General features: G+C 34.7%; 1 protein-coding gene across 1 annotated transcript; it reads right to left on the minus strand.

Moving 5' to 3' along the window:
* Window positions 1–464: 464 nt before the first annotated feature.
* Window positions 465–26,924, minus strand: SYCP1 (synaptonemal complex protein 1). The gene is made up of 31 exons (XM_068419381.1): window positions 26,761–26,924; window positions 25,628–25,712; window positions 25,416–25,462; window positions 23,925–24,089; window positions 23,044–23,111; window positions 22,792–22,865; window positions 21,439–21,497; window positions 20,229–20,298; window positions 19,516–19,589; window positions 18,422–18,530; window positions 17,125–17,219; window positions 16,803–16,987; window positions 15,820–15,887; window positions 14,571–14,632; window positions 13,391–13,495; window positions 12,286–12,389; window positions 11,668–11,785; window positions 11,356–11,426; window positions 10,606–10,687; window positions 10,073–10,135; window positions 9,681–9,743; window positions 8,934–8,996; window positions 7,553–7,669; window positions 6,822–6,932; window positions 6,059–6,151; window positions 5,094–5,168; window positions 2,608–2,667; window positions 2,286–2,465; window positions 1,179–1,322; window positions 732–818; window positions 465–646 (listed from the first exon to the last, which is right to left on the minus strand). The coding sequence occupies exons 1-31, from the start codon at window positions 26,866–26,868 to the stop codon at window positions 503–505; spliced, it is 2,949 nt and encodes a 982-aa protein (XP_068275482.1). The 5' UTR covers window positions 26,869–26,924; the 3' UTR covers window positions 465–502.
* Window positions 26,925–26,967: the final 43 nt, after the last annotated feature.

Here is a 26,967-nt window from a genome sequence, read left to right on the forward strand (position 1 = left end):
TAGTAGCTACTGAAAACAAAACAGTCTAAAAAAGACAGTTCTGACAGCATTTAAAATGAATGAAAAAGACTACAAGTAAAAGTGCATGCATTTTAACAGCTTTAGTATTTCTTTCACTAAATAATATCCTTTTGTGAATTTCTTAAGAAAAAGAGAGTAAATTTAAGAGAACAAAACTGAATTTCTTTATAACCAGTATTTCTAATGCCAGACTTTTTTTTTCTTTTTAAAATAGCTTTCTATGTAGTTATAATTATTTCTAAATTTTAAAATGGACTAATTTGTCTCCTGACTTTTTATAGCACAGGGAATGAAAAGTAGAAAATGCTCTGCAAGTTGATGTAGTTATGTATCTATGAAGTGTATGCATATAAAAGAAATGAATATAATATTAAACATACTGAGTATGAGAGAAAAATGCAATGTACTAACTCTGAAAGAATACTACTACTGTGGTTGTACTAATCAAATAATGCTAGGGCAACTAGTTATTTTTTCATTTTTAAGTAAAGAGCTTTTCAGCTTCTTTCATTTTTCTTTTCCTGTCCATTTTAGAAACTGCAGTCCATCCAGCCTCTCGCATTTTTCTCATGGTTGTAAGTTTCAGTACAGAGCCTGGAGTTTTCACATTTGATGTAGCTGGTTTCTAAGAAGGAAAATAAAGTCATCCATTAGTTTCTATAACCAATTTGATTAACTCTTCTTTTTGATCTGAAGAAAAGCTAAGGTACCTTTTTTGGTGTCATGGCATATAATTGTGAAGCTTGAGGATAATCTTTGTACAATTTTTTAAACATTTCTTCCTCCGAGACTATGCTCTTAAATTAAAAATAAAAAAGTTACTTAATCACACTACATTAAAAAATGTACTTTCTTTCCCCCCAGGAATATCAGAGTATGAAAAAAAGTTAAGATGTTACTATGAAGCCTCAACAGGTCAATAAAAACAATGTAAAAAATCGTTGTAGAAGTTAATATGTATGTTTGTGTAGTGGTACTCTGTCATATAGTTACTAATTATGTACATAGAAATACAATTCCAGAAAGAACGAATGAAATAAAAATAGACACATAAATATTGTCTTGGATACAGAACCCCACATGCTTTATAAACATTCTTAGATATAACACTTCTTTATGCCCACTGCTAAGTGCACTATTTGTTCTCTGATTTTTACCAGGAGGTCACCGTGTTCAGAGCTATCTGACTGAGCATCCAGCTGTAGAAGCACTTTTTGCTTTTTCCTCATGCACTGTTCTGAATGCAGATTTGTGCTTTCACTTTGCAGTTTATGTACTGGAGGAGTCTTTATAATATATGTCTGGGAAAGAAAAAGATGGTAGTTAAAATTACATTTTCAGTGGTAATTACAGAATCTAAAACCAAACTCATAACCCAGTTTACAGACTGAGTATCCAGGAAGACAGTAGAGATATGCTGTGGAACAATTATCCTTCTACCCAAAATGTGAAGCAAAGACCCAAACAAACAAACAAACAAAAAAAAAGAAAAAATCCTTTTTTTTTTTTGTTGCTAAACAAGGAGAATGAACAGAAAGCTGTGGAAGAACCGAGTCTTATGGCGCACTATAACTACTTCATGCTCCTCTGTGGAAATTCAGGCTATTCTGAATGGTAGTCACTACATGCAGACTATAACCAACATTTAAGAAAACACAAACAAACAAAACTGCAGGAAGAAGCTTTTAAAAAGACAATTGATAGTGATATCAAGAACAAGATTGGTTTTACTTAAGAAGTTAAACTTCTCAGAAACATTGCAATGGAACAATGCAATCCTTTTTTAGAAAGGGTAGCAAAAAACAGTAGTTGATTATATTGTTAAGATACAAATATCACACCTGAGCTTCTGACAGGGTAGAAGCATAGATTTTAGAGTTATGATGAAACAGTCAGGAATACTGATAGTTTTTACAGCTACACAAGCTGTTTTCTGTTCCATAGAGAAAAATGTGCATTTAGAAACAGACACTTTTCTTTTAAGACTAAGTAAAAAAATTCTAGAGACATTATTAAATTCACAGTCCTAGGGCAGGAATTGTTACTGATCAATGATAACAGACAAATTAAGTAACTGAGCAAGAAAAATGACACAGCAGCCCTTACACAAACTGCTTTCTAATACCACTGTGGAATACATTTTTGTTTGTGGCCATCTACCTTTTAAATCCCTGCTTATCACAACAAAAAATAAATAAGCATCTACAGAGAAGAAAGAAATACAGTCAGAAAAATAAAACAATTCACTATTATGAGTTACAAACCTTTAATGATGGACTACCCAAGGGACTTTTTGCAGATACGGAAGGAGGCATTTTTTTCTTTTCCATCATGTTGACTTTTAGAGGAATATCATTTGGAGACTTTTTATTTTTTACATTAATAGATGTACAGTCCAGATCTAAATGAGGTTTAGGAGTCTCAGGAAAATCAGTTTGTATTTTCTAAAATTAAAAAAGGTTTACATTAAAAGCATTTCAATGTCTTTTGTTGAGTGTACATAATTTATCATGGAACTTCAATTAGATTGCATACATGTAACTATTACCAAATTCTAAAATTAATTAGTGATAAGGTTAAAGCTACCTTGTGCTTCTTTTCATTTTCAGGAACCATATTTTGGGGAGGCTCTTTTGCAAGTTTCTCCTAAAAAGAGTTATGTGATAAGAAGTAAGTATTTTATTTCAATTCAGTTGTTGAAAATCATCTTGGTGTAATTACGGAACACAGTCCACAATCATACTCTGTTACAAAGTTCACACAAATACACCACCCAGATTTAGTCAAACTGCAGCGTTCGGAAGACATTACTTTCCCATTCAGTTTCATTTCTTATACAACTTCTCCCATCTCTGCTAAATAACCTACATACCATCCCTTTTCAATGAGAAAATAGGATACAATTTCTATCACAGCTGTATTTAAAAAAGAAAGAGCTCTATTTTCTAGTTATTATTTCATGCAAGAAACTGGAAGCATTCTTGTTTATTGAAGTAAATGTTCCTTCGCTGTCTTTTTAATTTTATTTTGCATTTCTTTTGCCAGCTGAAGAATACTATATCGCAATCACAAAATCACAGAGTGGTTAAGGTTGGAATGGAGTTCTGAAGATCATCTAGGCTAACACCCCTGTTCACAGCAGAGCAAACTAGAGTAGGTTGATCAGGAATATCTCCAATGGGGTTTTGAATGTCTCAAAGCATGGAGACACTACAATCTCTTTGGGCAACCTGTTCCTGTGTTTTATTGCCCTTACAGTAATAAGAGTTTTTTCTTGTATTTAAATGGTATTTCTTGTACCCCATTTTGTTGCCATTGCCTCTTGTTCTTTCACTGGATACCACTGAGAAAGTCTTGCTTCATCTTCTTTACTCCCTCCCCTAAGGTATTTATACACACCCATAATACGCTCCTGAGCTTTCTCTTCTTGAGGCTAAACAATCCCAGCTCTCAGCCCCTCTTTTCTGCCAGATGCTCTTCATGCCCTTAATGATCTTCATGGCCTTTTGCTGCATTGGCTCCAGTATGCCCTTGTCTGTCTTGTACTGGGCAGCCCAGAAGTAGCAATAATACTCAAAATGTGGTCTCACCAGTGCCAAGTATACAAAAAGGATCAGCTCCCTTGACCAGCTGCTAGCAACACTCTTCCTAGTACAGCCTAAGATGCTGAGTACATTTCTGGCTCGTGTTCAACTTGCGGTTCACCAGAACCCCAGGGCTTTTGCTGCAAAGCTGCTTTCAAGCCTGTCAGCCCCTAACCTGTACTGGTTCTAAAAGTTATTGCTTCCCCAGTGTAGGGCTTCACATTTCCCCTCTGTTAAACCTGGTGGGATTCCTGTTCACCCATGTATCCAGTCTGACCAGATCCTTCTGAAAGACAGCATAACCATCTGCTGTATCAACTACTTCTCCCAATTCTGTATCATCTGCAAATTTGCTGAGGCTGCACTCTGTCCCATCATCTATGCCATTAATGAAGATGTTAAACAGTACTGGACCCAGAATCAAACCCAGGTGTACATCACTAGTGACTAGCCTCTGGTTGGACTTCATGCCACACTAATTGCAATCCCCTAAGCCCAGCAGTTCAGCCACTTTTCAGTCTACTCTCCACTCACCTAGCCCATACTTTTATCAGTTTGCCTATAAGGATGTTATGAGAGACAGTGTTGAAGCCTTACTAAGGCTGAGATAAACATCCAGTGTTCTCCCCTCATCTGCCAAGTCAGTCATCTCATAATAGAAGGCAATCAGGCTGGTTAAGCACAACTGCCCCTTCATATAAATCTATGCTGACTACTCCTCCCAAAGACCTTCTTGTCCTTCATGTTTGGAAATGGTTTCCAGGATTATTTGTTCCATCACCTTTCCACAGATTGAGGTGAGGCTGACTAACCTACATTTCACTAGATCCTCCTTCTTGTCCTTCTTGAAGGTAGGAGTCACATTTGCTTTCTTCAGGTCTTCAGGAACCTCTGCCAGTCACCATGACCTTTCAAAGATAGTCGAGAGTGGCCTTGCAATGATACTGGCCACCTCCCTCAGCCCTTATGGGTGTATCCCATCAGATCCCAGGGACTTATGTATGTCCAGGTTGTTTAAAGATTCCCTAACCTGATCCTCCTCCACCAAGGGTAAGTCTTCCTTTCTCCAGACCTTCCAGGTCCCATTGAATACCACAGCCTTTTCCTTGTCCTTTGTCATCAGAACTTCTGCCACATCTGGCAGCAGGTCCTGTAGAAGCCTTTCTTGTTGCCCTTCACTTCTCATCAGTTTTATCTCCAGATTGGCTTTGGCTTTCCTGACATCATGCCTGCAAGCTTGGACCGTTCTTCATAGGGTTTAAAGTTCTCCCTGCTTCCCTCATACTTACCAGTTAAGGAGTAATGCAAAATATTCACTACCACCAGAAGTGAGACATAATGACTTCAGAGAGCATTAAGCTCTTGAAATCAGAGAGCAAGCGAGAGCAAGGCCAGAATCAAAAGTGCACTTCACAGCTGTCATTGTTCTAGTGCATAAAACCAGGCCAAGCATGTCACTCATACTGCTACATTTAATAAAAAAAATACCTTCTCTTCAATTTCTGCTTTAAGTTGTTCCTTAAGGGATGACAGTTCGCTTTTCAAACATGACAGTTCACTTTCCTAAAAACAATTAGATAAAGGATAGGGTTAACTATGCTTAACCTGGAAAAAAGAAAACAGTCTAAATGAGACAGTCATTAAAGGGATATTCATTATAACCAAAAGAAAATTCCATTTGTTCAATAGAGCTAACTTATCCATGAAGTTAGCATGCCGAGAGGTATCTACAATTCATTTTCAGAATTATTTAATGACTAGAGTAACAGATGATCAAAGAAGCAGTTACCAAATGAAAAAAAAAATGCAGACTTGAGTCACACTTCCTTCTATTAAAAAAAAAAATCTAACAGAGAAGCAGCTCCATGAAGAAATATTCTGTGAAGGGAAATGTCAGAAAAATACTGCATTTTAAGTAGATGCTGTAGAACTACACTTTTGTGAAAGTCTTGAGCGTATGTTGGCTCTCAGAACATTTCTCAAAGCTAAGCTTCCCAGAAAGGAAAAAAAAAAAGGCGATGCAACTCTAGACTTGAAGTTTTGTTTTAATTTGTTTAAAAAAAGCTGAAGTACTAAGAAGCAGGTACTTGACCAGAACTGTTCAAGGTAAGAACTTAAAACACTTGGGAGAACAGGGAGGTGGGGGGTGGAATCCAACTATTTAATACAAAAGTTTGTTATTCAGACTGAGGTTAGAACATGATGCGCTATCAGGAAAAGCAGACAGAAAAGCACAGCTACTCCAATTTATTTTTAGAAACAGTAGGGTTTTTTTTAATGCACACAATAAAATCTGTAAGAAAATAACAGTAAACAGGAATTAGTGGGTTGATCTTGACTGTTCAGTCCCACTAAAGCAGACACTTAACCCCCCAAGTCTTAAATAGGAAGATATTACACTAAGGACAGCAGCCCCTCCATTTAATTATTTATTACTGAAGAGTACACCTTACCAATGATCTTTTTGATGATAATTGCTCTTGCTCTTTTATTTTATAAAGTTTTAACTCTGTATCTTTTTCTTCAACCATTTTATCATATTCATGCTGTGTTAAAAAAAAAACCAAACTCAAAACATTTGACTAAAAGTTACAGTTATAGATCTACCTAGTCTTAAAACATTACTCATTTTTTTTTCAAATAAGGCTCTTCTGAAGACTCAGCAAGCACTATGAACTAACATTGATGCTTCAGCAGAAACTGTAAAACAGAAAATGCACAAGCAGTATTATTTTGTGCGCTGACAGAGTGCTTTATCTCTAGGCCATAGTATGTGTTCCAGCACATATAAGCTAGGCATATTATTTTTATTAATGGTATGTGCTAAATACATTGCAAAACAGAGTAATAAGGAATGTAAATTAAAATATGTTAAGTTAAACTGCTGAAAGTCACTAAGTAATCTCCTCATAAAAAGAGGCCCAAACTGATACCGAAGAACACTGCATTAGGATGGTATCAAAGGAAGTCTGAATATAAAAAAAATCCTAGAAAATTAGATAAATTTAATTTATCTGCCAGTAGGCATGTTTTCAAAATCTGAAGATTAATTCATTTTTAGATGAAAAGTCAAGCATGTGTTCAACTTCATTTTCCTAGACTCAGGTCTTTATTACGAAGTTTCACTTTCTAATTTGTAATATTCTGGTTTTGAAAGTTTTTTACTTAAAATAGTATCACACATTACAAATCACAGAAATCAGTAAAACCTCTTACCTTGTGTTTTTCCATAAGTGCCACCATTTCAGTTATCTTGTGTTGACATCGGATACCAGTTTCTCTCTGTGTTATTGTTGCTTCATCAGCAAGCAACCTCATCTTTTCTACCTGTTAGTAAAAAATTTCATTTAATTCATGAACAATTAACAACATATTAAGAAAAAAAAAATCTTAGTTTCATTTCTTCTTACCCCTATAGGTGCAATGTATATATAGTCTCATTTAGTGTAGTCTTCATTTGCTTTTAAGGTGCTTTTCAAATCCTACATCTTTTATACATATTGTTAAAATGTGCAAATAAACCTAGATTAAAAATACACGCATTCTTCCATGGCTGACAAGTGTCATTTTGAACCACAAGGCCATTTCAAGCACTCTGCCCTAATATTTTTTGATATTGCCATCAGAAAAGTGTGGGCAGGAAAATACTAATATGGGAAAAGTTATAATCTAATTTGCTTATGCTATATTTATACCAAGAACAGAATTTCTGTGAACAATATCTTGACAAAAAGAATTTTTAGCTGGGTTCTTATTTTTAAAGACATATACAAATACTTCAACTTAAGGATCTAATGTACTAAAGCTTTGCTCATGTGCATACACAAGTTCCATTTATGTTGATAAGACTGCTACATAAGAGCAAGGACCCTGGCCAATGTAGCTTCATAAAACCATCATACATCAAAAAATAATTAAAAGTTGCAGTAAAAATTAACAACTCTCACCTCTTCAAGTAGTTTATTTTCATTTACTTTTTTTGTTTCAATGTCTTTTTGATAGATGTCAACAGTTTCCTTATGTTGCTTGTTCATATTTTCCATCTCTAACTGTAATTTATTCACCTTTTGAGAATGCAGAATTATTGCTGTTATTTGTTCAGGAATAAATATGCCAATGTTTTGTTGGTTTTTTTTTAACCTCTTATTTTTGAGCAGAACCACTCTCAGGTTCTGCTCAACTTTTCAGGTATATGGTTGAACTATTTCCTATTTAATGTTCAGCTTTTTTCATAAAGAGTTGAACTGTGGCCTGAAGTGAGTTAGAAAATACTCATAGAAACAACGGCAACACCACAATGAGAAAGATCGCCCATACCAGTTTTGTGCGCCCCGGTCAATAAAACAGTCCTAAAGCTAGAGGCTAGTCAATCACAAAGAATCATTCCGATATAAGGGAACCATCCATTAGCAATCTGAGACTATTCTGCCGTCTGTACAAAAGACTCTTTAGTATTGCTGGCATGGAATGCAAGGTAGGAAAATAAAGCATAATTGATAGTCTCCTAAGACTTAGCAGTATGACTGCATTATGTTTACAATTAAATCTTATTTTTCAATTAAGAAGTGAAGAAACAGTTTATCTAGAAATAGTTTATTTTCAGAACTTAATATTTAGTCCTAAAGAGATTAATTCCTTTTCGCTGCTAATATTAATCGGAATTTGGTATGAAACAAATAGGAAGAGACTACTCCTAAGCAGTCACGCTAAATGCTGTGAATTCTTTGAAAAAAGATATAGATGGAGATTTTATTCCCTCTCTTGTAAATCTATTTAAGACTTTAACTGGTTTATGGCATGTTTTTCCTCCCAGGTGTGCATTTTGATTATAATTTTTCCCTTTAAGTTCCTCATAATACCTTCAAAAGAGTCTACCTCTTTCTTGAAGTGCGATACCCAAAACTGGACACAATATTCGAGTCAGGGACTTACATTGCAGAACACAGTAACAGAACTGCCTAAAGTGAATAATGTATGTATTTCTTTAAATTGCTTTGCTATTTCAATGGGATGGCATTCAGTACACTATCAACCGATAACATTCAGTACACTATCAACCAAAAAAAGAAAGGGACTGATTAGGAACATAATTCCTTGAGATGTGATGTCCATCTCTTACAAATGTCTGATAGCCCAGTCAGTGTCAAATGATTAAAAATGGATGCATCTTTCAAAAATTATGTGCTCATTCCTGTAAAATCTGTATCCCAGATCCATAAAACAATTAAGAACGTGCTTAACATGTATTATCATTAGTTACACTGGGACTTAAAACATTCAGTCTTTGTGCTTTATCCTCATCTTGTACATGAACTTATTTAAACCTACCTTCCCTTCATAAATACTTGTTTTCTTGCTTTCTGCAGTAATTTTCTTTTTCAGCACCTTATTCTGTTAAAATTAAGTAAAACAAACACTATACTTTAATAAGTTAATAAAATTATGTAATGATTTAACTGCTTCAAGTAGGCCGGAATCTTCAAAATTCCAGCTTTCAGCAAGCAAATAACACTTTGTTGTGCAGTTCTGTTTCCAGATCCATTCTCCCAACAAAATAGCGCCCAAGTACATACTTTAATCATACTGTTACTTCTTGACCTTATGAAAGACTCCTCATGGGCGACAACAGAAAGTAACGAAAGAGGGTGCAGAATGAAAAGAAAAACTAAGATGCTGCTGACAGAAAATGTGCAGATGTCATGATGAAAAATACAAGTTATATATTTTTACAGTACAGTTATTAACAATTTGTCCTAATGCACAATTCTTTTCTACTATTGGTAACTGAGGTCATAATTTCAAGTATATTAATGATAGGTACCATGTACTAAATGAAAATAGTAACAGTTTATTAAAGATGATATTTCTGTAATTGCATTTTCAAAAGGATAATTTTACAAATCAAGTAATTCCAAAGGTGACCCCTTGATTTGCTCAGAGTTACGATAAGAAAGGAACTATTATAAATTACATAGGCATATCTAAAGACATCACACCAGACAAAAACAGTTGAAAAGTAACAGTTACCACAAAATACTGTGTTCTATGTATTTGCGACTTAAAAACTGTACATACCTCCTGTTGCAACTCGTCAATGCATTTCGTTTTATTTTCCACCTGTTTCTTTAAATTATTGAACTAAAAGAGATATTTCAAACATTAATTAAAAAACTCCTAAAAAATGACTCACTGTGTTAGAGATTACTGTCACTGTTCTTAAACATGCATTTGCACAAGTCTGATCAATTCCAGTGGGACTGAAACACATGCTAACGTGTTACAACGATTGGAGTTTTAACCATAAAGTACTATAAGAATTTTGCTAGCCCAATCTCATCAACATTAATAGCAGTGAACCAGTTCCTCAGTGGTTGTAGAGTTTAGAAAAAAAAAAAGTAACTTCACAATTTAAAAAAATAATCTTGTATGAAGTTCTCTACAGTCCATGAAAAAATGAATTTTCATACCTTATTTTCTAGAATCTTCAACTGCTTTTCCTTTCTTGAAATTTCATTTTCAAAACTCTTAGCCTGGAATTATAATTGTAAATCTTTGACTTTTACAGTAAAATTTTGAAATCCATTATGATGTTAAACAAGTCTCCCTTGAAACTACAGTAAGAAAATAAAAATATTTGAACATATTTAAACTAAAACTCATATTACATATTGAAAGTTAATCCATACCCCATCCATCACTAAGTGGGTATACGGAAATAAAAAAGAGGAGGTTCTCTGTTTGCCTGAAAAGTAACAAATCTGGACTTTAAGCCTCCATGTACAGAGTAAACATCCCTGTGAAGGTGCCTGTCTTTTAAAATAAAAGGGCTCAGCATGTCTACATATGTTGACTCAATTGGTAGCAGCACTGAAAGAAGAAAGCCTCTGTAAGAGATTACATCCCTAGGTAGAGCTTTGCCGAAAAAAAAAGTTGGTTTACATTTATATATTGTCCTACAGGTTACGTTAAATATTTTCATGATAAAGCACATATAGCATACATTTTCTTCTCTTTCATCCAGTTTACTTTTAATCTCTTCACCTTTCTTTGTCATCTTCTCTTTCAAAGACTCCAGTTCATTTCTAAATGCCAAATTAGCAAGCATTAGTAAATATTTACTTAATAATTTTAACTTCTTTTCACCCCTGCTAAATAAACCCATACTTCATTTTCTAAAAAGAGCTGCTAATATTGATGAGAACTTCATAAGCTGTTCACTGAAAATGTTCTTAAAATGATGCAAAGTGACTGCAAGTTAATGTCTGACCTGCACATACTTTTTGTAAGCATGGAAAGATGTTCTCCTTACCTAAGTAAAATATATTCTAATCAGTAATATTGTAATGCATCTATGAAACATGGAAGGCTGCCTGTCTATTGGGTTGGTGGTACAGACTACTTCAGAGAGTAACATTTAACCAGTTTTACCTTTTCACATTTAATCCATGAACTCTAACTTCTATTTTAATTTCCTTCACATCTAAGATGTTAATGCAGAAGAGGATAGCTATATGTAATACAAAGCTATGGCAAAAATTGGTTCTGTAGGAATAGGTATCACTAATTTGTAGAAACTTCTACATGGCCAACATCAATCCTAAATAGTTCCTGTTTAGCTATACAACCTAAAAAAAGCATTGATCTAGAAATCACAGAAAGCAGCACATGAACACAACGTTTAGACTAACTCCGAAGGAATCAAGTGTACTTCCTTTAATAATATTGTACATTAATATTTGTTTTTACTTGCCTTAGCTGGCCATTTGCTTCTTCCAGGTTTTCAACTAACTGCTTTGTATTTTCTTCTTTTTTTCTACTATCCTAAATAAAGACACATGTAAGTAAAATGAATAAAATTCAAAGTGACATCTTAAAAAATTCAGACATCTTAAGCAGTATTTTGACCTGCCTTATTCACAAGGGTAACTGCACTTCCTTTGTATTTTAAACAAAAAAATAGTTCAGATACTCTACATAACCATTTCATGTTGCAGTTTACCATACGATTTCTATTTTACATTGAATGTTGTCCTTTAAAAACAGCTGGAAGTTTACAACTTGCCTCATGACTTTCTTGCAGTTTCTTGAGTTCTGTAGCCATACCACTTTTCTCTTGTGCTATTTGTTCTTTTTCTAATAAAAGCTTATTGATATACACTGTTAGTTGTTCATTCTTTAGCCTAATTTAAAACAAATGGTCAAGAGAAATTAGAACATGAATTTTGAAATTTCCTTTTAAGTTAAATTTATCCATTACAAAATGTTACTTCACACCGAAAAAAAGTCCAGGCCTGTATTTGCAAATTTAAGCTTTGCAACAAAGTTAGTGATACAAACAGGGAACAGAAGAAGGAAAGAAAATGAGAGTCAACTTTTGTATAAATATAATGGTTGTTGAAGATGTACTTCAATATCCATCTCAAAGCAGGGTTAACAATGAATTGAGAAACTTTCTCTTCATGTTAACCCAACTAAGTCACAGAGATATGGAACAACTACACACATACAAATACAGAAAATGCAATTTATAAATATAAGTATATAATGGATGTCATACTGTGTGCATAGGTTCAAAATTTTCATTAGAAAACAATCATAGATCATTTCATTGTATATTAAAGTAAATTTTACGTAACACAAAAAAATTAAACTAATACTATATTTTAAAAAATGATCATACGCCTCTCGTTCAAGATCTGTATTCAGTGTCATAAGCTGTTTTAAATAATTTTGTTCCTTTTCAGCTGCACTAGTCAGCTGTACTCTCAAATCATGGATTTCTGTCTGCAGAAGAAAAATAAAGTGTTTTGAGTACACATATGTAAACTACAAGTCATGAAAGCTATCAGAAATGAACTGACAACACAAAGCTTTAAAATAAAACAAAACTACATACGTGCCATAAATTAGCCAGACTGTATCTTTACATGTCTCTGGTGTGATGTGGAAGTAGCGTGCGATATTGAACTCTGATACAAATGCTAAATGTCCCCCCTATTGTAAGTCTAACTAGTCTGCAAAACAACTTACTGACAAAATTAGCTTTCCTTGGACATTATTTTAAATAAAGACATTTTCCTCAGACATCATAAGCTTTTGCATTCACCCAAATAAAACAAATTAAAAAAAAAAAAATCACAGAATTCTAGTACTATGTGATAGAACAAGCACATATTTTGGATGCATCCCAAACCACAACGCAAAACTCTTCCCTCAGAAATTTGCTGCCATTACAAGGTAAGGCAAGCCTTGTAATGTAATGTAGTCTATAACATATAAATGCTTTGAATACTGTTTCCTGCAAATAACTAGTGATACACTGATACCACCGGCACTGCTAGGCAGTTGCGGGGTGGGGGGAAGAGGAAGAGAGAGAGATTAGTTTAAGCACAGCACATAATGAACTTCTGGAATTTCTTATCACAGAAGGCTATGGAGGCAAATAGCATGAGGAGGTTCAAAAGCAGATGAGACAAATGAATATGAACAAGTCCATAAACTGACAGCAAAGGCAACTCACAGGGATGTGTCCTCAAACATCCTTAATACAGCTACAGCAGGAAGGTAAGGGAAATCAACGACAGATAATAGTCAGACTCCTCTACTACACAGTATCTTCTGCTGTCATTGTCATGAGCAGAGCAGTGCATTTGGTGGAGCACTGGTCTGACTGTGATATTTCTTATTTTCTTATATACAAGTGATAATGTCTAACTTAACTATTTATAAAAACATGTTACTATCACCCTTTTTAAACTATTTATAAAAACATGTTACTATCAGACCTCTTTCATTTGGAGAACATTTTTCTTTTCTTCTTCTCTTTCCTGCAAATTTTCTACAGTAGCCTCAAGATCTTTCTTCTTCACTAGAAGTCCTTCAACTTTTCCCTGTTTAAGAATATCAGTTTAGAAAATTCAGTGCATAGTATATAACGAATAAACATACATGGTAAAATGCAAACCTGGTTTCACACTATCTTACATTAGCTGATGCAGTTTCTTGTTACACTTGTAAATACAAGATCATAACTAAAATAATCCTGTATCAAAAGTGTATTTTGTATAGCTTAGGCTTCTGTAACAGAAAATGGGCCAGTGTCACAGTTCAGTAGGGTTCAGAGAGACCAGAGCTAATTACCTCAAGAACTTCCCTATAAGTAAGAAAAAAACACCCAGTATAAAAGGAACACATGGAAGAGGGTGTTATAACCTAAAGACCTTTCTGCAGGCTCTTAAATGTTTTCTCCGAAAAGGGACATGCATCAACACAGCACGCAATGCTCTCCAGATATTAAGCGCTGCAGTATGGAGGACACCCACCGTAACTAACACCCCACAAACAGCAAAATAATTGCGACCCATTTGTGAAATAATAAACCTATGAAACTGCTTATTAGTTTCCCCTTTTTTGCCACAAATTCACAAATTCCACTGCTGCTTCTGGGTGGCGTCAGAAGCTTGGTTATCCTTTCAGCACCAAAATGCTTAATTTTTACAAGATTATTATGAAGAATGCTAGGTACTCAAGGAACTATCTTTACTGTCAAAAATTAGTTGATCCCTCAAGCCTCAAATGTGGTTTGAGCTAATGTTCTTCACAAAAAAAAAAAAAAATCAGAAAGTTTCAGAACGAGGAAAGAGTGAGTACTAGGCATAACTAAAAACGGGAAATCTTTATGTCCAGAGGGAGTGGTGTTTGAATAGGTGTGAATGAAGAAGAAACTGACCAGAAATATGTTGACAAAGAAAACCAAAACAAACCAGAACAAAACAAGAAAAACAGTGGAAAGAGTCAAGTCCTTCAAAGACAACACTGAAATTGTCTAAAAGACAGGAAAGAAAGTTTAATAGCAACATTAAGGCAGATTAGACAGTGTTTATATATGGCATTTAAGATATTAAAAAGCAAGAGAGAATTCATATGAAAAGTAAATGCCATGAGACTAATAAAATGAGCAATTACCAGTGTTTCTGACAGCTCTTCAAGTTGCATTTCTTTGTCACATTTTAGTTTAGTCATGTCTTCTACAGCACATGTAATGTAAAATTAATTGAACAGAAATAATTTTACATATTCAGCAGGCAGTAGAAAGCATTTATCCCTCTGCAGTATGCAATTTTCAAAACTTGTTGGATTAAGTTCAGAAATTGTGAAGCTAAATCATAACCTAAATTATGACTTAATCTAAATGTAGAGTTGAAAAAATGATTCAGAAATACATCAAATATATATCTGAAGAGAAACTAATAATTCATCTTAAGTAAAATTCAGAGCCTATTATGTTTTCCACAATCATGGCTTCAAATAAACCGTGGACTGTAAGAACGTTTACAAAGGAGTAATCTGCAAGTATTGATGCATCTGCATTTTTCCAGAAAAAAATCTGGACTGCTGAAGATACTCACATGGATATGCTGAAAAAGAAAACCACTTATTAGTAACTTTAAAATGTTTTCTATGTGTGCATTCACATTACTGGTATTTTTTTTGAAACTACTGGATACCAAACTCATTTTTGCTCTGGAATTATCACAGGTCACATCTCATCTTGTTCTAGACAAGCACCAGCAGTTAACTACTGAACACTTATCTTTAGATGCCCTCAATACATACAAGGACATCAAACTATATTTCTCACCTATCATATCAGGACTAGAGACATATGCTGCATACTGGGAAAACAGTGCTAAAGATAGATCTCTTACTCTGGGAGCTAAGAAGTGCATATCTAGAAATCACAGGATATCAAAGCAGTATTTCAAGCTAAACACTGTCAGTGTGATTCTACAATCCAACATGGGCAGAGTGGTCTGCAGGAAAGCTTAATGCAAGTATTGTGTCTCTGCTACAAGCTACAGAAGTCATTCCTGGAATCTACTGTTCAGCAGTCTAACACTACCTCTCAAACAGGTCTGCAGTGCTATCAGTCTTAACTGGAAGAGTGCAGAGAAACAAAAATTACTTCCTGTAGAGTCCATACACATATGGTCTTACTATTGGTGGTCTGCACAGCACTACTGTTTGACTGTTGCCAGCTACAATGACTAGCAAAGAAAAGGGAGTCAGATGAGTAAAAATAAATTTAAGCATTCCTGACAGGTACAGGGAACTGTACAACAAGCAATAGGGACAGTCTTATTTTCAGAAAACAGCAGAAAACATTTCTATTACTACCTAGCTCGTTTTCTTTCTTTCTTTCTACAAATCTTACCCAGTTCAGCAGACTTATTTCTGAGCTCCAAGGTAAGTAGCTTTGACTCATCTTCATATTTCTCTGATCTAAGAAAATGGTAAATAAAAAAATATTGTATGTACAAAGCACTGTACTTGAAACTTAAAGGACAATATGACAAAGTCTTACCACAAGCATTTTAAGAACATTTGCCTTTCAACAGGCAGGTGATATATCTGCTTGCAACACGTATCACACTTCACAACTTCAGAACAGCAGACATAAAAGTAAACAAATATATACATATATAAACTTGTATTTCTTAAAAATAGCATTATGAGAGTCAGGGAGGGGGGCAAAAAATTTGCTTTGCTTTCTTATGGACCAGTATCAACCAGCACAACTGAGAAAATTACATTGAATTCTCCACATTTAGACCAGTGTGTCATAAAAACGAGTTTCAGCTTCATATCCCTTTGTCCTTGGATTTGTCATAAACTGCAACTGCTTAGAAGACACCTTAATGCCAGGTACCCAAAATCACTGTTTATCAGCTGTGATAATGTATTAAAACACATCTTTACTGCTCTGTTCTCACTTTTAGAAAAATTGATTTTAGTTGCTATCAGGTTCTTTGACAAATACATAATTTTTAAAACTACAGAAAACCTGAAATACGTTAGTAACAGGCATCGGCATTGAACAGTACTATTATCACATATGGAAGAACATCTTCCTCACTAAATGGTCCATTAATAAAGAACTGTCAAGTATTAAATGAGATTACTGCTCTCTTAGTTAAGAGCTGCATCCACACAAACTCAAACAGCGTAACTGTCTTCAACTGCTAGTAATTCAAATAACTAGACAGGTGAAGAACTTAAAAAAAGTTCTTAGTGATTACAAAAAAAAAACGTAATTACACCAGATCACATACAAAGTTTAGGTTTTATTCCCAGCAGCTCAGTAATCTACTATTTTACCTATAAAATCACTCTTTGAATTTCAACTGTTCAATCTACCTATTTTGCTCTTTTTGCAGCAAGCTTTTCAAATTGGAAATAGAAGTCTCAAACTCCTCTCTCAGGGATGCGTGCAACGCCTTAGTTTTTTTACACTCTTCCACTTGTGCTTCTTTTTCTCCAGTAACCTGAATTAATGCTTTCACTGTAGTTTGCAATTCGGTTTCTAAGCTCTTTTGAGTAACCTACAAAAAAATTATTTAATTTCTGAACATGTTTTGCAACAAACAGATACAATTGTTTCATATCTAAAGTATCAGTAATTATTTATGCAACTACTTGTCTAATCTATTTATACTGGAAAATTATAAGCAAGCTGTACCTCTTTTTTTTGCAATGAAACTTTGGCCTCTTCCAGTTCTGCCCTCAAAAGTTCTTGATTGATCTGGGATTCCTTTAGCATTTCTCCTTCATGTCCTAAGCAAAAAAAAAAAAATGCTTCCATTTAAGAAAAATAAGATATTTACTAAAAAAAGCTTGCATTTCTATTTTACAGATGAATACATTCCTACAACTTCATGAAGTTACATAGTGTGTTCATGTCATTGTTAAGGAAAAAGCCTCCAAGATGATTATTCAACTTAATTCAAACCGTAAAATTACATATATTTATAAAATTCAGCAAAATACAGCCAGTTACCTGTATCTGGCATAAAAACAATACTAAAATCTTCCTCCCCACTCCCCAGGGAAGGGGAAGCTGAAAATTGCCTCAGTTCTAAAGCACAAAGGTACTTGCATCATATACTATAAATATTTTGTAATATAAATGGCTTAAAAATACTGAAAATGAAGTTCTGAAAAATAAGTTTCCTCAGTGGCACCTGACTGTAAGTTTGCAAAACTCAAGCAATGTATTTTCCCCTTGCAGTCTTCAAAAGCTCTCACTGCTTGACTCACTCTCAAAAAAGAACCCTTCAAAAATAGTTTTACTTCCAGTCCCAGTCAATTCTTTGCCTATTTGCAAATAAAATTCCATTGAAAAGCTGTAACATTTGGGGGGGGTTATTTGGCAAAGATGTGAAGATATGTCTTGTTGAATGCAGAACAAGGCTACTATTTATGGACTACTGAACAAGTATTATGCTCTGAAGAACCTTCACTAACTCAACTTGAAACAGATCGATCCAGTAACCAGGAAAAACAGTTTTATCTATTAGCATACCATGTTTACTATACAAGTTCAACTGAAACGGGAAAAATATCCAGAACAGGGGCAGGGTTATACAGTGTCCTGGTAAAATTTACTTCTGTTACAGAAAAGGAATGACAGGGTATATGGCACCTTTACAGTAGTAGAACATGTTCACACTGGAGTTTATTAAAGAGTAAAAGAAAAATCCCTTGCAATGAAGCTGTCATGTCAATACAAAAACAGGGTGTAGCCTAAGCCTAAAGAGAAAACCTTTGTTGTGAAATAAGGGCCTATATATTTTACACATATGCAGATTACAATACCAGTCCTGATTCCACATCAGCAGCTTCTGTTCCAAATTAAAATATGGCCTGCAAGGCCTCAAAATTCTGCTGCTGATTAGTAACAGCATAAAATTATCATGATCCTTTTTCCTCTACTTCTATAACCAATTACATTTTAACATAGCAGAGAGAACTCTTACTTTTGGCTTCTACTAAGTCAGCAATCTTGCTTTTGGATGCCTGCAGCTGAGTCTTGATGTCTCTTATTAGGTCATCTTTTTCGTCACTCTGTATGCTAAGAACTGAAATCTAACAAAATTAAAATAATATCATCATGAAGTCTAGAAAAAAGGACAGATTCTCATTTTCATTTGTGTGCCGTGTATAATTAGCATACATATTGCTGTCATTCAAGTTAAATAAAGTGGTTGGTCTTAGCCAAATATTGATCAAGTCATATGACTCTGGATGAAAAAGCTCTTCAGTTCAAAATCAAAACGTGAATTCCAACAGACTAAAGATACTGGAACATCACTAAAAAGAAGATGACTTAAATGTGGCTCCAGCTGTTATTTTTGTCCTTTTTTACTGATGCCCAGAAACACTCTTTGCCCCTTTTCAACATCACATCCATCCTCAGAAAAAACAACTTTTGACTTTCCCAGACACAGACAGATGCTCTGCTTCTCAGACTCCTGCTTACAAACTAAAAACACTTACCACAATGAACTTCTTCAACTTATTCAGTCTTCCATCATGGCTACCTCATCACCACTATAAAAACCTGCTCTCATCTCAGATTCCTAAACTCTCTTACCAGCCTGGGGTCTGATATGCATTACAATCCTTCTTCTCACCTTCCTTCTTACCAGATATGAACTATACCTTTCTTAACTACGACGAGTGGTGACTGCTTTGCTAATTTAATGCTTCTGCACAAGCCACTTTCATAAAAGGAAAGTGTACAAACAGAGAACAGAAAGAGTATTCAGTGTTTACATGGTGCTTTTAAATCCTATTACTGAGATGTCCCTTGTTATGATACAGCAGCCTAATTCACATTTTATTCCAAATAAATAACACAGAAGAAACATATCATCAAAAGGCCATTTATAATATTAATTTCCATCCTTCCAAAATACAAATATTTTACAAACAACCAAGCACTTTTAAAGTAATTATTTTTATTTGATATATCACTAAGTCAAAAAAGCAAGAGTTCAAATATTAAAGAAATTGCAAGATTTGTTTTAAAAATAAAGCTGTACATATTAGATTGTAAAACTGAGCAAACCTGCTTTTCCTTCATACTGACTTCCAGTTTGCATTCTTTTTCAAACTTGTCCACTTTTTCTGCTTCTTCTTTTACTTTTGAGATATAGAAATAGCCATAGTTAATATACTAGCTAAAATATACTCCAAGTTAAATATAATTTCCAGTTTAAGATTGCTTATCATTGTACAGCTGTACAATTTGTCTCCTAAAGCATAATTGTTAAGGTCATATTTGAAATTATTTTCTAATCAGACAAATGAATTTTTATGCCAGCTTTCCACAGAATTAGTCCATTATTCCATGGATTACTTACTAATTCATTATAAGTAACTAACAGAAATGCACATGTAAAAATGAAATAGGCACATAGTAGCGTAAATAAAGCAAATATTTAATTAAAATTTCTGTAGCTATACACTAGTGCATTATCATTTAAATAAACCAAGTAAATAAAATAAGTAGTGATCACTAGACTGTACTTCACCGACTAAACTTAGACTTCAACTGACTATTTGAAAAATAAAGTTCCAAATTTGACCCACTGGAAAAACAATAAAAAGGCCCAGGCATTTAATAGCAGGCAGCACGAATAAAAGAGGGTCCAGACTGTCATGTTAACATTCACCATTCTAGCACTTCGTATCTTTCTGGCCCAAAAATGCATGCAATGAAATCCATCAAGTACAAAATTGTAAAGCCTGCAGCATAAACCCAATAAACAGAATTCTCACATTTGAAACACATTTCCAATCTGGTGTTCTCTGCTTGCACACGAAGCTCTTCAAATGCCATTATCATTCGCTAAAAATAAAATTCAATATATACATTCATATAAAACTAAGTACTTTCAGTAATGAAAAATTAGATTTATGGATTGTAAACAGTATTACAAGCTCGTTCATATTTGTAGGAGAAATTTTGTTAAAAACAAAATTCAGAGCATAAACATTTTTTGAGTTAACAAAACGTTATTCAAAGTTGGAAGTTTAAGAATTTCTATACTCAAGATCTAAACAATTTCAAGGATGAAATATTTTTACTGGACCACGTTTGTAGATCCCTAACACAACGGAGGAGTTGTTGTGCTTTTCTTAGTTGCTACAGCTACCTAAAATTAATATTTAACCATTATACCATGTACTCTCTCACTCTGCTTAATATCAAGCTCATCACTCCCAAACAATGATGCCTCACATTTCTCTATTATAAATATATTAGGGTCTTATCTTCCACACTGGAATAATTAATAACAAAAATACGATGAATCAATTTATTTGGCAAGACTACACTTTTTTTACAAATTAGAAGGTAAAAACTGTCTTTAAGTCAAGGAATATTCACACCTTATACTACTTATTCCACACAAAATCACCAGTTTCCATAATGAATTTTGTTGTTCTGTCACACTCAAAACTGAAATTAATTTTCTTTGTTCATCTTTATTTTATATTGCACTTTACATTAAATAAAATTGTCTAATAGAATAACCCTAATACACCTGACCCCAAAACCTGACTGAACACAGCCCTATGCAACCTGCTCTAGCTGATGCTGCTTTTCGCAGGGGAAGTTCTCCAGAGGATGCTTCCAATGTCAGCCATTCTGTGAAATCACCAGATAGGTGAAACAGAGTACAAAAAGAAGACAGAAGTTATGGCAGTCACCTAACACTAAGCAGATCATACTTATCACACAGATCATATGGAACCACATCTCAAACACTGTTGCGTTTTATCCAATGAATGTGCCCTACACAAAAGTAATTCTTGAAAAGGGACTGAAAACCTGACTTCCTGCATCACACACAACAGTTCTAATCACTTTATCAGAGAACATTCTTCGTACAAATAGTATCTCAACATATGCACATAGCTCAGATATCTCAACGTATCCATTTAACTCGGATCACATTTGAGCCTTTTAACAAGCTACGTCACTTACTTCAATGTTGTTATTAAGTTCCATGTATAGTTGTCTTGTTTCTTCTCTTTCATTTTCGTCTATCAAAGTAAGAATGTACCATAAAGATTTCCTTTTGAAAAAGAATGCCAGCTGTCAAAGTCATTATGCTCAAACAGCATAATGAATCAAAAAAGGAATTATAGGCTCTTTTCTTATTTTAAAAAGTCATTATGAAATAGGGTGCCAAAGTTATACAGTCTGGAGAAAATATATATTCCATCGAAAAATCAAGCAAGCTCAGCTTTTCAAATTTCCTTCCCAATATCATTTTTTCCATGAATAGTGCAATTCTGGATTAATTTATTTAACTATATTAATTTTGACAGTATTAATGTTGTTGAATATTAACGTATCAAAAATGTTAGTGTTTTAAAAACCTGTAATATAAGGTTTAGCACTGAATTTCTTCCCATCAGCAGAGATACCCATGACCACAGAACTGTCATAATAGAACTGTAACAATACTCCATCTTTCTTTTTTCCTTTCATTTTTGTAATTGATATTATTTTTCCCCTAAGAAAATAATTGTAGAAGAGAACCGTAAGAAACACAGCTATCAAAGTACAGTACATCTATACATAGGTGTTTGTAGAAGCAAGGCTAAAAATAAACAGACACTTTGTAAGTACACAGGATCAAGTCAGTAGAACTTTAAAGATTGTAACAACAATTCTGAATTTCATATAGAATAAAATCCCAAGTTAAGAACAAATTTTAAAACCTCAATAATTCAAACTTTGTTACTTTATCCAGCTGTCTTGGTTTGGTCAATTTAGTGAGAAGAATGCTAGTTACTCATAGTGTCTTAGGGTTTGGATCTTTTTCCCCCATGAAAATGTAAACTGCTCCAAACAGGACAATGCCAACTCTGGAAATCTGTTACAGAGAGCTGGGAATGGTAACTAATGCAGATTCTACTGCCTAAACACAGGCATGAACTGCCACCTATATGTCTTAAGATATTCAAGGTATCTGGATGGGACTGAAAAACGTCAGTGGACTGACAAGGAGATCTGCACTGCTCTAAATCAGGGTTGCTTATACCTCCTTAAACCTGCAACAGTATTGAGACACCTAAATAGCTCCGAGGCTTGTAACGTTTCAGCAAACAATCATACTGCCTTCTGAAAACCTCCAGATTTAGCATTACAAAACATACATGTATTAGACGTATGGCTTCACTTCTAATTTCACTCTGATGAAGAGCCACATACAGTTTATCTCAACTGGAGAACGTATTTGGAACAGAATGATAGCTTTTTTCCTTTCTGAATTTAGAGAAAGCTAGAAGTACATTTACTTTCATAAATAAAAATTTAAATAGCATTTACATTTGCTGGACTTCTCTGTGAAGTGAGTACAGGTTTCCTTGAGCAGATTACACAGATGCCTTGAAGCGCTGTTTCTAAAAGAGTGAAAAAAAACATAATATGTTGTCACAGGAATGCATGGTACTTTGCATACCTAAGTAGTAACAATGCACATACCCTGATGACCATTACAATTTAACAGCTATATGTAATACAGTTCTCAGCATGAAAACTAATAATTTTCACAAAAATATATTTGACTGTATTACTTACTCTTTTAAGAGATCTTTATTTTCACATATCTCATCTTCCAGTTTTAAACTTAGTTTTTCATTCTCAAACTAATTTCATAGGGAACAAATACAAAAACACATCGTTATTAAAAAATACACTAGAAATATACTTTCACTTCTCAAATCTCACATGAAAAAGTATTCTTCTGCACCAGAAGACAGAAAACTGTTTTATCTGATATTACATGCTGAGCCATCTGCTGTTACAGTTTCCATAAAAGACATAATAACAAACAATAATTTACCAGCAACTGAAACACTTACAGGTATGTTATTCATTCGTACATTCACACACGACACATGAGCACCCCTTCTCAAAATAACCATTTTCTCAAGGCAGAAGGCAACAAAGATGACTCAGGGTACCAAAGCCAATGCAAACCAAACAACACAAAAAAGAAGGACCAGTAAATTGTTTAAAATATGTATTTCAGTCATAAAGCTGTCCATCACTACCAGCAAGATAAGAAACTGGGATAAAGCAGAGTGCACTACTTCCTGTATGTGCTGAATACAGAAATATGCATGAGCATACTTTACACATACCAGGAGGATGAAAGCTTATTCAGTCTTGAACAGGTTTCTGTACACCCACAGTATGATATGCATGTAAATAATACAAAGATGGAATGCACGTTGTTAAAAAGAGCAAAACTGTTTTTAACAAACAAAATGTTACTTTTAAAGGAGAAAGTAACAGTAAAGCCATAGGTCACTGGTATCTAGCCAAATGGCTAATAGTTCAAAATTTCTTCAACTTGTGCAACATTCTTTAATATTACATTGTATGAATAATATTTTCATACTAAATCAGGAAGAACTATCTCTTTACATATTCAATGTATATTGTACAATACTGGCCTGCAATTCTTGAATGGCTTTACGCTGTGCTTCAATAATCTTTCTATTTTCTTGCAATTTTCTTTCCTTCTGCTTTAGTTCTGATTCTACAGCTAGTTTCCACCGCTTGATCTTCTCAGCCTCTTTGTAGAGTTTTGAATACAATTCATTCATTGTTTCTATATTCTATTAAAACAGGTTCCACAATTTAATCTCAAATGCTATTTAATGACTAATGTTTTAGATAAATATTTATCTTTTAGAAATATCATAAGAGTAACTTTTTTCCACAGGTGGTGACACAAGCTTATATATGATCAGGAACCAAAGTTTAAATCTTTGTGCATCCACTGCGTACGTGTCAGACATTACAGAACAAGAGACATAAACACAGAACAAGTGAAAAAACACTCCACTGCCTTCAGAAATAGTGACGTTGCTAAATAGATAGCCTTAAAGATATGGATAACTGCACTCCACCAAAAGTCTATAAATGTTTTGCTAGAATTATCAGTAGAGACAAGATTCCTTTCGTTAGGTTCTTCACACCATTTCCCTCCTCTTATTCTCACAGGTACTGCTGAGTTAAATAAAAGCAGCTTCAGAGATGTTATCCAAGACTACCTGCGATATGTTTTTGCAGTTAACTCATACACAAAGCAGGAAGAAAAACCAACCAACCTTGTGCTCTTAGAACATCTCTAAAGCGCTGTACAAGCAGCACTTGATCAGTGGTTTAGGCAGGTAAGAGCAGTACATCAGGCCACAGGGCAGTTCTGCAGTTTGTTTTAGGTATGATGTCACCTAACACTATCCTTGTTTTGGCTGCATGATGATATTACTACAATCCTGACTGTACTTTAATAGCTGCCAGGGCTAAAAGTAGTTTAGTCCTCAGGGATATTAAAATCGTTAGGAGGACTGGAGAAACAAGTTCCATTTTGCTGCAGCAAACAGCACTTCGCATCTGGGAAGCACGGGAAGCTACTGCAAAAAAAAAAATTAGCTTTACTAAGCTATCCTAAAGCAGAAAAACGTTGGTAAAGACATTATGAGAAGAATCAAATAATTCAGGAAACCACTCCACTAAACTCATTGTTTTATAAATAAAATAAAGCCAGACAAGGCAATTGGGATAATCTGCTTTGAATTTCCAAAGAATACTCTTAACTTCAATCCTTCTGCCTTTCAACAGACTATTCACAACCAGTTTCACAAAGATATTCAAGTGCTTAAATCTTATTCTGATTAAAACTCCCAGACCCTCCAGACACTTTAAAAAAAAAAAAACACAAACTTAGAAATCGCCTTAATATTTAAAGGCTTATCTCCAGGCATATTCACTGAATCACAAATACCTCCTCTAAGTGATTCAGCTTTAAATAGGAGACAGAAAATTATTATTCCCCTTTGACTACTTTCTTTAGCCCCGAATAGTGCGTTAGGCACTGTTTTGGGAACAAACTAAAAGGCCCTAAGAAATTACATGTGCAGAGTTTATACTTAGCTGACCTCTTCATCTATCTCAGAGCAAAGTTTTACTTGCTGTGAAATCGCATCTGAAATATAAAGAGATTTTTGTCAATGTATTTCTAAAAAAGTAACAGTGGAACTGTATTTAACAGTGTTGCAGCTAAGAAATTGTAAAACTACTCATGAAAACGGTCAACAATATTCAAAAATTTTAAAAGAATGTGCAAGGTAAATGCTTATTTTAGTCTTACCTGAATCAGTGATTTCACCACGGTTTGATGTACTCATCATTACAAACGGCAAATTAAAATCATCATCTGCGCATTTGTTAAAACCCTGCACAAATTTAAAAATTAGTTTCTTATGGATAGATTTGTAAAGAAGGATTCTAAAACCCAGAAAGAGTACAGCTAATGTGAAAATAAAATTTTCCATTAATAAATCAACTACCTACAATTTTCAAAGCCAAAGGTATTGGTAATGGCTTTGGAACTCTCCTGCTTGCTTCACAGTAGCTTTTCAAAGTGTTGGTCTTTTGTAGTTTGCTTTATAGACTACACTGTGGCCAAAGTAGAAGCTTTTGATGACAACAGCTTGTTAGCTATTGCATGCCTGTACACAGTTGCATGATAAAGGACTCATTAACCAAAATGATTTTTTTCAAGTCCAGTATTTCATACTTATTTTTTGCTTTATTCCCAAGAGTACTTCTAAAACACATCTGATTATGTTTCAGCATGAAAATTTCATTTTACAATATGTTTTAAGTCACAGAAATTTGTCTTGTTAATAGTGTAACTCATCTCCTGTCAGAATATCACATTTGAATCTAAACATATATCATAAGGAGCCTCAACATGAAAAAATATCTTGTTGAATTCACGTAACTCAGAATACAAATAGAACATTTTCACCGCACACTTGATCCGGTGGGACCAATAAATCAAAGCCAGTAAGAGTATACGAGTGGTGTCCTTCCCACTTAGTGTTCTGAATTACCAACATCAAACATGTATTTATCATCAGCGGTGTACAGTTAAAATACGTAGCAGATGCTCGAGAAGGTGATTCTCTTTGATTTTGATAGAGAAAAGAAAAAGTCTTTGAAATTAAAACTTCAGACGTTCCCCCACCACGAATCTTAACAGTCTGCAGAAAAATGAGTTCAGCGCACATGCTTTCACGCATACGTATGCATGCACTTTCCAGGGCGGAGGTTCAGGACTTTGCGTGGGGAGTACCCGGAGGGCCGCCCCCCCCCGCCTCTCCCCGTGCCCCCGTGGAAAGGCCCCTGCGCCCTCCCGCCGCTCTCGCCCCGCCGGGCCGCTCGTCAGCCGCCGTCTCCAGCGCAACACAACGCAAGGCAGGTGGCAGCACCGGTTACCTGACACAGCCCCGTTGCCCGAGTGCTCGTCTGGGGTTTGACTGCAGACACCTGACCACCGCTCAGGCGCGGCGGCACGAACAATTTAAACGGTTTTTCTTTTTCCATGGCCTCGGAGAAGAGGGCAGGTCTCAGAGCCGACACCTCATGACGGGCACACGAACGCGCCGAGCTCGCCGGCTGCTGAGGGAGGGCAAAAAGGCGGGA

Source organism: Nyctibius grandis, chromosome 27 (assembly GCF_013368605.1).
Source record: "Nyctibius grandis isolate bNycGra1 chromosome 27, bNycGra1.pri, whole genome shotgun sequence".
NCBI classification, from domain to species: Eukaryota; Metazoa; Chordata; class Aves; order Nyctibiiformes; family Nyctibiidae; genus Nyctibius; species Nyctibius grandis.